The sequence below is a fragment of the Equus quagga genome, chromosome 10, assembly GCF_021613505.1.
Source record: "Equus quagga isolate Etosha38 chromosome 10, UCLA_HA_Equagga_1.0, whole genome shotgun sequence".
Lineage (NCBI taxonomy): Eukaryota > Metazoa > Chordata > Mammalia > Perissodactyla > Equidae > Equus > Equus quagga.
In genome coordinates, this window is record NC_060276.1 from 36,690,678 (window position 1) to 36,707,961 (window position 17,284).

Genomic DNA, 17,284 nt, shown 5'->3' on the forward strand with positions numbered 1-17,284 from the left:
CTCTTTTCCCCGGCGCCGCCCGAGACGGTTGCGCTCCGCCCCCTCCCGCCACCTCTCGCCCCCTCCAGCCAATCGAGCCAGGGCTGTGCAGCCCCCACCCGGCCCCGATCGGGGGCCGCTCTCTCCTCCGCCCTTCTCGGCCTTCTCCTGCCCCCTCGTGCCTTCGTGGACTCCTCGTTAGGACCAGTTTGGCAGAGAGCCCCGCCTCCTCCCGTTGGTCCTCCCGTGGCCCACAGGCCAGGAGATTCACCGAGAGGGTCTAGGCCGGGTAGGAGGTGGCCCCGCCTCTCGCGCCCGCCGCCGCCCCCTCCCTTGCACACCTCTACTAGCGGCAGCTCGAGCCCCTCCACTGCGCCGGTAGCAGGAGCCGCCGCGGCCGCCGCGTGAGGCAGCGGTCACGTGTTGTTTTGCCTGCCGCCGGCCGCGCTGAGTGGAGTGGGCGGGGGCGCGGGCCGAAGCGGGAGGGGGCTGGGGCGGGCGGACAGGGGTAGACGGCCTCTTCCCCAAACCCTCCCTTCACCGACCCCCCCTCCCCCTCGCTCACCTTAAAACCATCGTGCATCACCATGGCGAGTTGCTCCTCTGCTCGCGACCAAGCGACAAGGAGAGGGAGAGCTGCAGCAGCGGCAACAGCAGCAGCTCTAGCTGCGGTGGCGACCACCCCACTTCTTTCCTCGGGAACCCCGACCGCACTCATTGGGACCGGGTCGTCCTGTCCGGGAGCCATGTGGCTCTCTACGGCCACTGGCTCCCGGTCAGACTCCGAGTCCGATGAGGAGGACCTCCCCGTCGGGGACGAAGTCTGCAAACGCGGATACCTGCGGAAGCAGAAGCATGGGCACAGGCGCTACTTCGTGCTCAAACTCGAGACCGCCGACGCCCCAGCTCGGCTGGAATACTACGAAAATGCCAGGAAGTTCCGGCACAGTGTCCGCGCCGCGGCGGCTGCAGCAGCGGCGGCCGCCTCTGGCGCCGCGGTCCCCGCGCTCATCCCACCGCGGCGCGTGATCACCTTGTACCAGTGCTTCTCGGTGAGCCAGCGAGCCGACGCAAGGTACCGACACCTCATTGCCCTTTTCACCCAAGACGAGTATTTCGCGATGGTGGCCGAGAACGAGTCGGAGCAAGAGAGCTGGTACTTGCTGCTCAGCCGCCTCATCCTCGAGAGCAAGCGCCGCCGCTGCGGCACGCCCGGCGCGCAGCCGGATGGAGAGCCGGCGGCGCTGGCGGCTGCAGCGGCGGCGGAGCCACCCTTCTACAAAGATGTGTGGCAGGTAGTAGTCAAACCCAGGGGGCTGGGGCACAGAAAAGAGCTGAGCGGCGTGTTCCGGCTCTGTCTTACCGACGAGGAGGTTGTGTTTGTGAGGCTGAATACCGAGGTGGCCAGCGTGGTTGTCCAGCTCCTGAGCATCCGTCGCTGCGGGCACTCAGAGCAGTATTTCTTCTTGGAAGTCGGCAGGTCCACCGTCATCGGTCCGGGGGAGCTCTGGATGCAGGTTGATGACTGTGTAGTGGCCCAAAACATGCATGAGCTGTTTTTGGAGAAGATGAGAGCCTTGTGTGCAGACGAGTACAGAGCCCGCTGCCGCAGCTACAGCATCAGCATCGGCGCCCACCTGTTAACCCTGCTGTCCGCTAGGAGGCACCTGGACGTGCTGCCGCTGGAGCCCAGCGGCTGGCTCAGAAGGTCCCGCTTTGAGCAGTTTTGCCACCTCAGGGCCATCGGTGACGGGGAAGACGAAATGCTCCTCACCAGGCGCTACATAACACCCAGCGAGCCTGTACACCCCTCGAGGAGAGGAAGACTGTACGTGCCCAGAGCACGCAGGTCCAGGAGAGCAGTTTCAGTGCCAGCCAGCTGTTTTCGCCACTTAGCACCCAACCCGGTGCGTGCTCCGCGCCCTGCAGAAGCCCCCAACCTTGGAACTTGCCTGTCTCCAGAAGCATCTGGTTCTGGCTCTGGTAACTCTGGGGAGGAAGGCAATCCTGAGGGCAAAGAGGGTCAGGAAGGAAATGGAGGCGACTACATGCCCATGAACAATTGGGGCTCAGGAAATGGCCGAGGCTCAGGAGGTGGCCAGGGCTCAAGTGGCCAAGGCTCCAGTAGCCAGGGCTCAGATGGAAACCAGTGCTCAGGTGGAGGGCAGGGCTCCGGAGGTGGCCAGGGCTCAAGTGGCGGCCAGGGGTCAGGGGGCCAAGGTGCAGGAGGAAACCAGTGCTCAGGAGATGGCCAAGGCACCACAGGTGGTCATGGCTCAGGTGGTGGCCAGGGAGCTGGAGGTGGGCACGGCTCAGGCAGTGGCCAGGGACCTGGAGATGGCCATGGCTCAGGCGGCGGCAAGAACTCTGGAGGGGGCAAAGGCTCAGGAAGTGGGAAAGGCTCTGATGGCAATGGTGAACGTGGAAAATCTCTGAAGAAAAGATCCTACTTTGGCAAATTAACTCAAAGCAAGCAACAGCAAATGCCACCACCTCCACCACCTCCACCTCCACCTCCGCCAGCTGGAGCAACAGGTGGAAAAGGGAAGTCCGGGGGAAGGTTCCGACTTTATTTTTGTGCTGACAGAGGAGCCACAAAAGAACGCAAAGAAGCCAAAGAAGTCAAAGATGTAGAGAGCCCCGAAGATGCAGCTCGGGGTCCCCACAGAGTCAGAGCTTTTGATGAAGATGAGGATGACCCATACGTGCCAATGAGGCCAGGGGTGGCTGCCCCTCTCGCAAGCTCCAGTGATTATATGCCAATGGCTCCTCAAAACGTCTCTGCTTCAGAAAAGCGCCATTCTCGATCACCTTTTGAAGATTCAAGAGGGTACATGATGATGTTTCCCAGGGTGAGCCCACCCTCTGCCCCAAATCCTCCAAAAGCACCAGATCCTGAGAAAGAGGATGACTCAAAGGATAACGACAGCGACAGTGACTACATGTTTATGGCTCCTGGAGCCGGTGCAATTCCAAAAAACCCCAGAAATCCTCAGGGAGGCTCTTCCTCCAAAAGTTGGAGCTCCTACTTCTCTCTGCCAAATCCACTTCAGAGCTCCCCGTTGGGCCAGAGTGACCACAGTGAGTATGTTCCAATGTTACCTGGCAAATTACTGGGGAAGGGCCTGGACAAAGAATCCTCATCTCAGGGGGACCCCAAAGATGCAGCTTCAAAGCCTTCAGTTGAGCAGTCATTCTCAAAGCCTGGAGATGGGGGGTCACCTTCAAAGCCTTCAGATGAGAGCCCCCCCAAGATCAAGGCTAAGAGACCTAACCGACTTTCTTTTATTACAAAAGGACATAAAATCAAGCCAAAACCACAAAAGCCCACACGTGAGCAGAGAGAAGCTGACAGCTCTAGTGGCTACGTCAACGTTGACTTCACTAAAAGAGATAGCAATACACCAGCACCCTCTACTCAAGGACTGCCAGGTTTGTGGGGCATAATTGCTGACCCCAGACGGTCAGTCTTTTCTAATTACGTGAATGTTGAGTTCGGAGTGCCATTTCCAAATCCAGGAAACGACCTCTCACATCTTTTAAGAGCTATTCCAGGTGCCAACCCTCTCTTTCTGGACGGTGCTAGGTGGCCACTTCTGCCTCTTCCTCCCAGTGCTACAGGGAGCAATGCTAATGAGGAAGAGGGGGACTACATTGAAGTGATGTTCAACCCAGCAATGATACCAGCCGTGCCTTTTGCTGACCGTGCCATTCGCTATGATGCTGAAACAGGTCGAATCTATGTGGTCGACCCATTTTCTGAGTGCTGTATGGACATTTCTCTTTCTCCCAGCCGATGCTCTGAACCACCACCTGTAGCTAGGCTGCTGCTGGAAGAAGAGCTAGAGAGAAGACGTCCACAAAGCCGTTCGCAAGGTTTCTTTGCATCCACCAGAGCCGCTGTCTCAGCTTTCCCAACCGACAGCCTGGAGAGAGACCTCTCCGCCTCCTTAGCCTCGGCCGCCGCTTTGGCCGCTGCGCCAACCTTAGGCGTGGGCCGGGCTTTAGCCGCCGCCTCCGCCCTCGCTGCGGCCCCGGGCATCGGCGCAGCTGCCTCGGGCTTCGAGGCCGCCGCTGGATTTGACTCCGCCTCCGTCCGCTGGTTCCAACCTGTTGCTAATGCTGCTGATGCCGAAGCAGTAATGGGGGCCCAAGACGTTGCCAGTGGCTCGAACCCTAGAGCCCAAAACCCATCTTCAGACCTTGACGGAGATGAGGACGGGACTGGCGAGGCTGCGGCTGCAGCTGCCGTCCCCCCCACACCACCTCGCCGCCAGATGCCGAGACCCCCCGAGCAAGAAGATTCTGACGACGACGACGACACATACGTGAGAATGGACTTCGCCAGATCTGACAACAAGAAGTTCGACTCTCCCCGAAGAGGTTGGTAATTTTAGAATTCATTTTTCTAAAGTTAATGGTTATTGGTTAATGTATTCATGCGCTACTGTGTCTACAATGTTGAGAAAAAGTCAGTCAGTATTTCAGTAACTGGTGCCTATTTGGCGTGGAAAATAGAATTCACTTTTAATTATTCCTGCAATACTTTGCGATCTTTGCGAATATGTAAGTTTTAATCTAATCATAAGTTTCTTTATCTGGAAAGAACTGATGATCATTTATTTAAACATTGGTTCTACTTTGTAGGAGTAGTTAAAACTTAAGGAGCTATATCATGAGCATGCTTTCAAAGATCCGTCCCTAACACTTAATGATTTGTACAAACAGGACATCGTTAACTGAATCCCATCAATTCATTTTCAAGTCAAGAAATAAAAGCTACTTTTCTACAAATGCCCATGTTTAACTGTAGGAATTTTACTAAGAGCACAGAATATTAAGCAGTATTAATAAACCATTAACATTTCAGCGAGAATGACTTTCTCCTCTGAGTTACTTTTTAAAAAGCAGTCATTGTTATGCTAGTTTGCTGTGATTTGCCAAGAAAGTTAAATCTCGATTGTTAGCATGATTGTCTGGAGGGAACAAAATATAAATAATCCAAAACAACAGGTGATGAAAAGAAGAGAGTATTTGGCTCTGGAATGTATTTTTGTGTTGATTTGTTTTGTTTTTACACAGGATAAATTGCCAGAAACCTCGAGTATTCCTTTCCTCTGTCATTAGTAGTGACAGGCAAGTCACCTTCACTGTGCCTCATTTTCTTCATGTAGCTCCCCAAAAGAGGGTATGGTGACAACTTGATAATGGGTATGAATATTGTTTGAAAGCTTTAAAAAGCATTTAAAACGTCTAATTGGTGTGTTTTCTGGGAAATCCAGGAAAGCAAGATAATAAGGCTGGAGGAAGACCTGACCCCGGGGCAGCCTGCCCTGGAACAGCGAACATTTTCTAAAGGGTTGCTTTCCCAAAGGAGAAGGAAGAGTAGGAGGTGCCAGACCTGGAAATAAGACTTCGAGTAGATCTACTGTGTACATTGTGCAATGTTGTTATCAGTGTGTCTGGAGACATTCTTAAGAAATGATTTTGGAAGATGATGTCTCCATAGTCTCAACTGCCTTCCCTCTTGAGTAGAATGTGCTTCTTTCTCAGTGAAGGGAAGGGATGGACCCCAGCAGTTTTCATTCCAGTAGTCAGTTTAGTGGAGATTTTTGCTTTGCTTGCTTTGTGGAATGCTTTTGTGATTGGATCTCTGCCCACTGTGCTTGATCAGGCAGAACAAGTCGGGGACTGATCACAACAGTCACCTAACAAGCTCCCTATTTAGTGCAGGTGTAGCCCTCCTCCCTTCCTCCCCCTGCTTTAGAAAACTTGCCATACAAAAACTCACATTTGCGGCACGGACATATTCAAGAGTGATCGTTAAAACGACAAAAGGGTGCTTTGGCTTGCCAAAGGATGCACTTCAGATCTCCTTTAAATTGTGAGCTCCCCCCAACACGCAGGCACATACGGATCGCCACTCCTACCAGAACCATGAATTTAAAATGTGTAATTATATTTCCAAGAATTTAATTCTGTGAAGTACACCTGGAAATTGGTCTCAAGCTATTATTTGAGCCTAACTGCTGAAGACATCGTTTATGATATTGATGTAGGTATTCCATAGCTGCCTGTGTCCCCATGGTACTTTGGAAAGGACAAGTTTTCATAGATGTTTGCCTGCACTTTCCAAAACTTTTTGTTTAGGCAAAGATTATAATTAGTGAAATCTTCTTGTTCCTTAAATAAACCCTGACTTCTCAAGGATTATCTAGATTTAATTATCATTATTTTGGCATAAGTTACTGATTTATAAATAACTTTAAATGACTTCGTAGCTACATTGGAGATTTAATGTTCTCTGAATGTATCGTTCATGGAGGAAATTCCTGCCTTTATTGAGTGAGCTTGAAATAAAAGAATGAATGTCGAAGCCCTTTGGAACTTTAAAGCACTTTACAAATATAAGATATTTTTAGTTTGTCATTGGATTAACACTGAAGTTTGAACAGTTTCAACTGATTATTTAGTTTCTTACAAAAATGGGTGGTCCTGATGGTGATTGAGGCACATAATTTGCTGAGACATATAAAAAGAAGGATATATAGAAAGAACCCATTGCAGGAAATGACTTTTGTTACCATTTTAATGTAAGTAAGTTGATATGTTAGAATGTTGTCTGTGAGGTGTTAACTACAGGCTACATAATTCTGATCACTTTTTGACTATAAAGCCATAGAATAATTTTCCCCCATTTCTGATCTCTCTTCACCCTCCTATCTCACATTTAAAAATATATATCATGTTAGAAAACAAAAAATATGCTTTGACAAAGGAACAAAGGCACAGATTTTATTAGGAGTTATGTATCACAGAGGGTAGTTTTATGGCAAGTGCTTAGAACAGTGCCTGGCACATAGTAAGGGTTGCAGGTGAATTATTATACAACTGTTATCATTGTTGTCATTGTTATTATTATTATTACCTTTGGAAACACAAAGCTAAATTAAAGTTCTCTGCCCTCCTCAAATCCCACTTTTTAGTTAGTCTTTCGTTTAAAATAATTTACATGGTTATTCAGAGTTGGGATCTTTATAGTTGGGACCTCTTTATAACTTAAGTGAAATGAAGTGAGATTTTAAGGTAGTGAGACAGCTTTGTGCACGTTACACAAAATTAATATATAATCTCACTTACCTACAGTCACATTGCATATAAGCATTTTAAAGCCATTTGTTCAAGACAGTTAGAAAGAAGCACCCAAAAATATAACCTGGACTTGACTTTTTTATAAATAAAAGAATTTAAAAATTATGAAGTCCACATTTTAAACATGTGGGTTATAAGCATTAGCTTTTAGGAGGAGAACATAGTTTCTTATATGGTTTAGTCTGACTCTTGACCCCTGTGTGCATTTTTGCCTTTTTAACTGCTGTATCTGATGTAGAATTCAGTTTGAAATGACTTAAGTTGAAAAATTCACTGATTTTTCCATTCCAGAGATAAGAGGATAAGGGCAGCTCTAGGAGGAGTCAGAGAATTGGTCAGTCAAATTAGTAGTGTTGTGATAGCATTTGGTATTAAAAAGCACAAAAAAAATCTGTAGTAATTACCTTTTGAGAGTTCAGACTGGGTTATTAACATGAAGGAAATGTAAGCTTCTTTCCAGTGCACTACTGCTAAATCCTCTTGCTATAAATTATAGACGCTGAGAGCAAACTGTTTTTGTTGTATTGGATTTATTATAAATTGCTAGAATAAAATCTCCATGTAGCAGAGTTTTCTCAGTCACCATTAATGAGTGACTTATTTTCGGCCATATTCACCCAGCCTCAAAAAAAATTGGACAGTTGTTTGGAGTCAGGTATTTGGCCTATAACAATGAAGGAGAACTTCATTCAGTTAAAGTTAACTAAAGTTGTTGGCAATCATTATTCATTTGCATTCATTCTAAGAGTGATATTTCCAAGGTAAAAATTTCGGCCATTAGCAAAACATCTGTAAACAAGGACCAAGACTTTAATTGAGCGTAGCAGAATTATCACACATGCATAAAACCTCAAACAAGTTCACTTACTTTCTTTTTCTCTCCCTAATCACCAAACGTGAACCAAAATACCTTGGAGTCATCGGCAGGGAGCTGTTTTCAGAACAAATGCGGGCTTCTTAGCGTGGCCCGAAATTTTTGTGTTGGAACAGGTGAGGGTAACCAGTACAGGGAGAAGTAAGGAATATTGTGCGTGATTTAAAAGGAGTTGTTAAACTGTCAACTTGTTGATTAAGGGAGTGCTTTACAGTTGCATACTGCCTTATAATTTGCAAAGCACATTCACATCCATTGTTATACTGGAGGACGGTAGGTGCTGGAACAGAAGAGTCTTCCCATGGTCCAAGAGGTAAGTGGCAGAGCTGAAAATCAAACCCATACATCTGATTTCAAGTCCCCTGCTCCACCCAGCACTCCACACTGCCCTTTAATCAGATGTTCAATCTGTTGTTTTCCTATTGATGAAAGATTATTATATAGGCAAGAATTGGGGGATGTTACAAATTTTCTTGAATTTGATAGTAGCAAATTTTGTTGTAACTCATTCAGACCGTTGTAACTGTGAACCATCTGCCAGAGCTTGGGTAATTTTCATTATATTGAACTGTTTGCCATGGCTCTTAGAATAAAAGAATTTGACCTGTACTGGAATTGAAAGTTTTAGATCTGGTCTAGGGAGGAGTTTGCTAATCTTTACCTCCCAAACGCAAATAGTGTGTGTATCTCTTTGGGTCCCACAGAAACATTGAAAGGAACAAAAATGAAAAGGAGGGTGCATTCAGTAAACTTCCATTAATGGTCATTTCCTTAACTGAAGTTAGATATCTTTGGTTTTCTTAATAATCCATTGGCATTTGCCACTTTGCATTTACCACTTACAGCAAAAAAGTCTTTTAATTTCACTTTATCCATATGTATAAAATCTGACATTCCAATCTAAACCATCACAATGGGCAAAACAGGATAAATTGAGACAGGTGGAAGAAAAAGCACTGTAGAAATAGATGCTCTTTATTTGTTTAAAAAGCAGACCTGCTTCTGACAGTCAGGCAGGTAGATTTTAGAAGCCTTGAAAATCAAATCCTGTCCTTGGGACATAAAAATCCTCACTTAAAATTAAATTCATTTTGTTTAGCACCATTTTTTTTTAGTGTTTTAAGACTATGTAAAAATAGCCCAGACACTTTATTGGCAGTATTGGAAAATAGCTTTTGTAAAATGTTTAATGAAAGCCTGCAGTATGTTTTGTCTAAGAGGTGCTGCCAGGCTCTTAGATGGTGAGGATCATTTAATGGAAAACATTACTTGGTCCTGAGTGAAAAATGAGAGATTAAAAAGGCTACCTTTTATAATAATGAAATGAATACATTATAACACATTCAGGTTTTACCACAACTATCAGATTGCTAACTTTAAAGCTATTGATAAAATTGCCAAGATAATGTGCTTGCCGTATGAACTCAAAATATATTCTCTAGCAATGCTGCACTACAGCTTGTGCACTACACTTGTGCAGCTACAGGCCTTACATTTCCATCTTCTTCTGGAAATGTAGGCTGAACACTTGAGAAATATGAATTTTTAAAGATTTAAAAAAATATATAGACATATATCCTATTTTAGATTCTTTTTAAGAAAGGGCACCTTACAATTTCTGGCTGAGGATTTAATTACTTTTAGAACTAATGGAAAATATGTACTTAAATATTTATTTAGTGAAATGAGAAAGTTATTGCTATTTTTCCCTAGTTTCTTGACACCTCTTATTGCTTAGCATTGCGTTGGTTGTATTATGTGAGTCTTACCCTCATGTGCCCTTTGCCGAACTTGTGTCCCTAATTTCAGGAAAACATGCCCTTGGCTGGTTTCCGTGGCTGAAAAGGCAAGGGTCACTCTGGGAGTCCCATGGGGCCTGTGGAGGACTTATACCCCCAGATGTTGCTCGTTCCTAGTTCGCAGCCTGCTTGGGCTTAACTTGCAGGAACAGCCTTCCTTGCAGGGCTCCCTATTCTGCAGGTCCAAGGCTATGCTGCCTGCTCTACTCTCAGTTGTTGGCACAGAGGCAGCTGGGATGGTGTTTAAAGCTATTTTCATGGTTGGATTGACCACGATATGTTTGATGCTAGCCAGACCTTCTGGATTTACTCAATATCCAATTCCCCATAAACTGTAGTCTCTTTAGCTTGTTTTCACAATTTATATAATTTGCCTCTCTATGATTACTAATTTTCTACTTTTAGACTTGAAACTTAGAGAGAATATCAATGAAGTCTCTAAGTTCATCTTGAAAATTATTCACATGTACACCCATGGTGCCCTTGAAAGTCTGACCAATAAATGTGATTTTTAATTCCTGCTTTTTCATAAGTTGTGCCTCGAGCCTTGAAGGCATACCAACACTGTCCGCACCCTCAGACCTGCCCTCTCCCATGAAGGACTGCTTATTGTGGCTGAAGCTCTTACATAGTTTCCTTTCCACAGTCACCCTGTCCCTAATTATTCTAGCTGCTTGAGTTTAGGGGACACTATTCCTATTGCCATGGCTAGAAGGGATATTTTCCTGGAGTTCCAAGTTGAAACTTCAAATACATCTTCCCACAGAAATGATGTTATAAATGACGGTCGGGTGTAGTCAAAGTAGTTCCTCTGTTAGTTCAGGAACTACATTAGGTTTGATAGAGGCGTGTGTAGACAAACCTATGAACCTATCCACCATTTATTTATAGCACTGTTTCTATGGAATAATTTATTCTGAGTTTCAACTAAACAATGAGCCTTGGAATATGTCTCTTTTGTAAATTGTAGACTGCCTATATTAGAATTCTAGTAACTTGCATTCTTTAAGTCTGCAGTAACTAGGCAGCAGAGTGAAGTGGCCCAAGTGTGTGTTGGGAGGTAGTAGAGAAGCTGACCTGGGATGAAAATCCTGTGGCTGATCCCCATATAGTTTGTATCCAGATAATCAAGACTGGAATGAACTTGCATAAGTGGTCCAGGGCCCACTAGTGAAGGGCAAGTGTGAAACAATTGAGCTGACCTTTGAGGAGATGGAGGTTTACAACTGCTATCCATTTCCCTTGCAGATTCTTTTGACTATTCTGTCACAAAACTCTTGCCACCATGGAGAGAAACATATTTAATCTTCTGATCTATGGAGGAGACAATAGTCTGGTATGATTGGTGTTGTAAAAACTAGCAGCAATTATTGCTAGTTTTCACCCTTGAGGGACAGCACTTAGATTTTTATTAAGTCCTAGAGAATCATCCTCCTTTACATTCAGAGGTCACAGAAAGGTGTGATGATCTATTCTTATGGGGGGAAAAATCAATCTATAAGCCAGAGGCAATGCTAAACTAAATAGTATAACTGTATCATTATACATTCATCTTTGAGGTATATGCTTCCATTTCTCTTCATTTCCTTTCCTTTGCCTTCAATGCTTTACTTGGTTGCCGCTGCTCGTGTGATCATCAGTCGACTGCAGGGATGGTATGTTGACTAATAAACAGAGTAAGGAATTTTCAAAAGAATTTGAAAAATATTTTTTTGAGTTCTAGGAAAATTGGGGTTGAAAAGATAAGTAAGGCAATGAGATTGGGGAGAGTGGAAAGAGAATGAGAGAATAACTGGATATATTGTTATAGTTTTGGCTTTCTCTGGGCAAGGGAGCCATTGCTGTTTTGGACTTCAAACTGTAATAGAGGCATGTTTATGATTCATATAAAGAAGTCTGGAATGCCCTGGAGGAACTGCCTTCTCGGCTGGCCCTACAAATTTCCAGGGATATTGAAGTCATGTGTGCTTTATTAGCATACTAAAGATTAATGTTCAGGTTTATATCATTATACAAATTGAAACAGAAAAGTTTACTTCTTTCATTTTTGAGAAGAAAATGATACCTGCCAGGTTTTGGGGGTAGCAGTAGGAAAATGTTTTGACCCATCCGAGTCCATTAAGGTTTTCTCTCTTGTAGAGAAAAATTGCTTGAAGAGCATACCTCCCGTTAAAAGGGGTGGAATTAACTTGTCATTAAAAAGATCTTTGATTAATCAGAAAGAATACCCAATACAGTAATTATTTATAACCTATCAGTATCGAGTGGAAATAATACATCAAAAACAGCCCATGTTATTAAAGACATCACCATTTACTTTTGTGGTGGTGAAATGATATCAAAATCAACAGGAGACAGCGCTAAGATATGATTGTCAGCCCTTTGGTAGTCATTTTGCAGACTGTTTCTGATGGAGTTTTAATCCTGAATTGCCTTCCTTTGCCACCCAGCAAGCTTCTGAGTTACTTCCTTATGCTGTTCTTTGGAATGAGCTCAGGGAATGTAAACTCATTTTAATATTGGCCTGAGTAAAACAGGATTATAATGGTAAATCTGTGGCTCAAGTTCCCATAATTCATTTCCAAAGCAAATTAAATTATTTTTGGATTATCTTGTTTTGGATAGCATTATTCCTTTCCACCAGCATGGTTAATCAAGAGTTGACAAATATATTTTGTAAAGTAAACTTGAAATCACACCGTTATTTGCTAGGTTTTAGTATAATATCAAGCATTCACCCAATGCTGGTATAGGAAAGCAATTGAAATATAAATCAAATTTTTAGTTGAGCCTCTGTCATTTAATAGAAGTAAAGAAGAAAGCAAAACAACTCTAATAGCAACAGATACCCCTTATTTCAGGCTTAGTATAATGTTGATGGGGTAGTTATATGGAACTTTATAAATTTGTATCTTTCTGGAAAAAATGTATATGGAATGTAGCATATTGTATAGGTTAGTAAGAAATCCCCTTTAAAGCACATGCAGTGTGCTGTAATGAACATATTTTTATATTAAATTAGGTGAGATACCTTTCTAACCTTAAATTTCTGCTAAAAATACCTAGTTGATAGTATCTGCAAAATTCTATGCTGCTAGTCTAGCCTAATTTTACAGCAGATAATTGAGTTGCTTATATGCACTCTCACAGTTTACCTATGACTATCGTGGACACCTTTTATGCTGTTTAAACCTGATAGACATGTAGAATCTAAAATTTCCTAAACCCACTGGTGACAGGAAAATTTAATATCTTTACTAATCTACGGTGTTTATTTTTTAAAAATCTTTTAATGTGGAGGAGTGGCCCTATACAATGAATCAGGACTAATAGCCGCAAGTAGGTGGAAGGGGAATGGAGACCTTTGATGCTTCATCCAGCTGCAAGTGTTACATTTTTAAAACTTGTGATGAAAGAATGAATGGTTAAAATGTATACTGCTGGTTTAAGGCAAGATCTTGTACTTGAAGCCTACTCTGGGGGATGCTTTCCATGGATTCTTTGGCTGTAATGATATAGAATACTTGGTACTTTGATGTGACCTGATCTTAAAGTAACACTAGCATCCCATAATCAATTTGCTGACCATTTATCCCCATTCCTTCTCCAGTCCAGCGCCTTCTTCAAGGTACCAGACCCCCTTCCTCTGCCCCACTCCCGATTATGCACCCTCTCAATAAGCAGAAGGCCAAGAGAGTAATACCAGAACTTCTTTTTATTAGACAGATGGGCATTTCAATCAAATCTCCTTTGCAGGTATGATTTTACTCTTTTAGAAGAAATTCAGTAATCAAGTCTGGAGACTATCACCAAGGCTGTGCTTAAATCCCTTGTCTTGTGCCACATAAGCTGATGAAGGTATAATCAAGCATGTAGAAGAAGATAAAAATTCTCTTTGTCTGCCTAATGCCTGGCTCACTTGCTGGCCCCCCTGGGAGGAAGTAGAACAGTGCATGCATGAACAAAGCTGCTATCCACCAGAAATGTCAGAGTGGCAGCCTGGGGGCAAAAGGAGTAACTACCCTTGCACCTTTCCTGGGCTTGTGCTGGTGTTTGTCACAGGCAGTCAGCACAGTTAGGCATGTCCATGCCAAGGCAGTCTCCTCAATATGGCTCTCAAAAACTACTAGTTCAATTTTGCTTTGTTTTGTTTTAGAACAGGGTGGGGGTGAAAGCACTTCACGCTTTAATTTTGAAAATAACTTCTGTTTTGTCATCTTTTTTTTCTAGAGTGATTACATTGCCACAAAAACACATTTTAGAAGAAAAGTGATGTCTATGGAATTTCATCTTTGTCTACTCCAGATCTGCCTAAAAGAAAGAAAATTCAGAGGCTTCTGAATAGAAAGCAACCTGAATTTCTAAAAGCCTACAAGTGGATGCTGGCAGTTGAGTGATCCTAATACAGATCATTCATACTGCGGCCCTTGGATCCAGTGATTTTGAATTGAGAAATTCATACTATGTTTTTGTTTTCTGGTTTCTTTCCTCAATCTGTCTCTTTGAAAAGAAACAAATATCGTAATAGTTAGCAGCTCATGACTCTTTCTTTTCCCTCTTTTAAAAGAATGTTATTTACATATGTGTGAATGTGGCCAATAGCAATTTCACTGGTGTGTAGTACTTAGATTTAGTTTTGATGTTGAAAATCTTTTAAACAAGGGCAGGTAAAGAAAAAAGTTATGTTCATGAGAAGGTAGGTATGATCTGAAATCTTTTTTTCTGTGTAGTACATACATGAAAACATTTCTTGATCAAGGAATTAAATATCAACTGAACTGATATCTTGATGGGACATTTTCAGTATTTTAAAGGCAGAACCAAAGGACAGATTATCTCAGTTTTTGCTCATTAAAAAAACTGCAACATTCTGTCCACATTAAACGTCAACTAAACTAATACCTTGACCGAGAATTTCCAACATTTTAAGGGCGGAACTGAGGAATAGATTATCTCTTTGTCCATATACAACAGTGTGATGTTCTGCCTGCAAATCAATTGAGCATTTCCAAAACAACTATTTTTTTTAAAATTTTGAATCCTACATTTTCCCCCTAAAAGAGCAAAAGTCTCCTGACAAAGCCCCTCTCTGCCTCTCTGGGCCTCCTCTCTTTCACCCTCCATTATCTCCCTCTTTCTGGCTCTCTCCTTGACCCACACTCTCCCTCCTATGCCCAGGGCTCCTATAAAGAGATCAGTTTCCCATATTCAAGAAATTAGTGTGTACATGTCAATCATCTGACTAAAACTTAAGCCAAAAGGAACCTCTTATAAGGCCTTGTTTCACTTTGGACACTGAGCCTATGTAAGACGTACCAAATTTTTAAAAGATCAGAGCAAGCTTCCCCCTCCTGTTTTTGCTTGCCTCTGATGGAAACTGAATTAAGATTTTAGGAACCTGGACCTTTGAGAACAGGACACTAACAGGTGGTGATCACAGAGGATAGGTACAAAGGTCTTGAAACTTGCTTAGAGCTTTGTTATGTGGTGGCACACAAATCACGACTTATACCATCACTGGCAAACCTCATCATATCAAAGATGGGTGTGAGTGTCTGTATAAGTGTGCGAATGCTAGTGTGTGTGTGCACATATTTGTGTGTATGCACACCTTTGTGTACCTGTATACATGTGATTGTAGATGTACCTGTTGTGTGTAACTCTGTTAAAAAAATCGCTTCGCATTTAACGTGCAACTTTGAAGTAGTGTAATATTTACCTAAAGTTTTTCACCACTCAATTTTGATGTCTTTAAACGTGTACTTCTATCTTCGAGCAGGCTTATAGTACATGTTGCTAAGCTAACTTTTCTGAAGAAGTGAGTAGACTTCTATTATTTTTCTTTGCCTACCAACCGAAGGAGGGGGGGGGGGCTCTTTTTTTTCCCTTGTGAATGGTGCTGAGGAGAGGATGTGACTGCAGTACCAATCACTACTCCAGTTACTGGTCACTGCCAGGGCATCAACTTCATCAGTTCCTTCAGACTCTTCTCTTTTCCCAACCTAATCAAATAATGCAGTGTGGCTTTTGTTCATTATGATAACAATGCACTCTTTAGGCAGCCTTTTTTCAAGCCTTCTGTCACCATTTTATTTTCAAGTAAGTTAAGTCATAATCGTTCAGAATTGTGGAAAGAAAATATTATTTGGGGGAAAATACTATATTGCTTTATTTGCATATTAGGTTCAGGGGCTGCCAGAAGACAGGGTACAGCACAGATGTAACACTTGCTGAATAAATGAATGGGAAACCTCATACGCAACAGTACATACCAATAGTAACAGGTACAAATAGTCACAGGTACAGCATAACAAATATGCAATCTTTTTGACACTACTTCTTAGTTTACAGAGACAACTAATTTATTCAGTATTGTGCTGGAAGAATCTTTTTAGAATATGTGTACCAACATATCACTTTCCAGCTACCAGTTTATGCTGCTGTTAAGAAAAACCAATGATGGAACGATTTTTCTGTGATCTCTATCTTTAATTTGGTATCCGACATAGTAACTTGGTCACTAAAAACTAAAACTTTACAGTTCCAACAGCTCATTACATTTGCTATTTCTGCTTCTCAGATCTGCTTTGAGTTGCTTTGGCTTTGTCTTCCTTTGTAAATATTCTTATACTCTCTTTTCTTTGTAAACATCTCATTTGCAGTTTTGGGAGACAAGCTTGCAACTCTGTATAGTGTTTATATATATCTGACTTGCCTTTCCGTAGAGCTACTCGCAATAAATGTGTTCATGAACGTTATTTGTGTGGACACTCATTTTTTCTTAACAGTGTCGTCTCTACTTCATTATGAATATATTTTTCTGCTCAGTGGTTGAATTGACTGCATTTTCTAGAATAAAGCAGTTGGGATAATTTAGAGTTTAGGTTAAAGTTACTATGCCTAGAAATATGAGGCTTTTCAATAGAGTTAATACATCAACACTTGATTCTCCAAATGTGGTGGTGATACTAGTGTAGAACTTACCTGAGTTTTCATGTTGATAATGATAATGTGTGAATCCTATATTGAAGGAACTACTCGAGGAGATTAAGGTAATAAATCACAGGTTTTTTTTCTGTCTCCTTCCCTTGTCATTACTCTTGCCCTTTAAGTGACTCCCTTTTCATTTGCTTATTTTTAATCACTGGGAAGGCAAATATGGGTACATGGAAAATACACCAATGAATAGACAAACATTTTTGCATTGATGGTGTATAGAAGGATGGACAGATTGAATATCAAGAATAAATTAGCAAATTATATTGTCAGCCTTATCAGAAACCAAGGGTTCAATGGAATGCTGGAAAAATAATTGCCTCCTTGATTCTTTACCAAATCACCCTTGCCACACAGAAGGGTAGTAAAAGTAAATAAGACTTTGGGATCAATGCTTGCCTGAGGATCAATGTGGGAGGGAGGGAATCTGTGAAATCAGATGGGCATAGGGCAGGGAGGCAGTTCTCACATCATGTATATTATC

The 17,284-nt window shown here is 42.8% G+C and overlaps 1 protein-coding gene across 1 annotated transcript; it reads left to right on the forward strand.

Moving 5' to 3' along the window:
* The first annotated feature begins 566 nt into the window (after nt 1-566).
* Nucleotides 567-14,121, forward strand: IRS4 (insulin receptor substrate 4). The gene is made up of 2 exons (XM_046672761.1): nt 567-4,362; nt 14,035-14,121. Exons 1-2 carry the CDS (start codon nt 567-569, stop codon nt 14,037-14,039), a joined length of 3,801 nt encoding a protein of 1,266 aa, XP_046528717.1. The 3' UTR covers nt 14,040-14,121.
* The last annotated feature ends 3,163 nt before the right edge of the window (nt 14,122-17,284 follow it).

Coding starts and splice junctions, on each gene's coding strand:
- IRS4 (XM_046672761.1), top strand. CDS start 567: ATGGCGAGTTGCTCCTCTGCTCGCGACCAAGCGACAAGGAGAGGGAGA.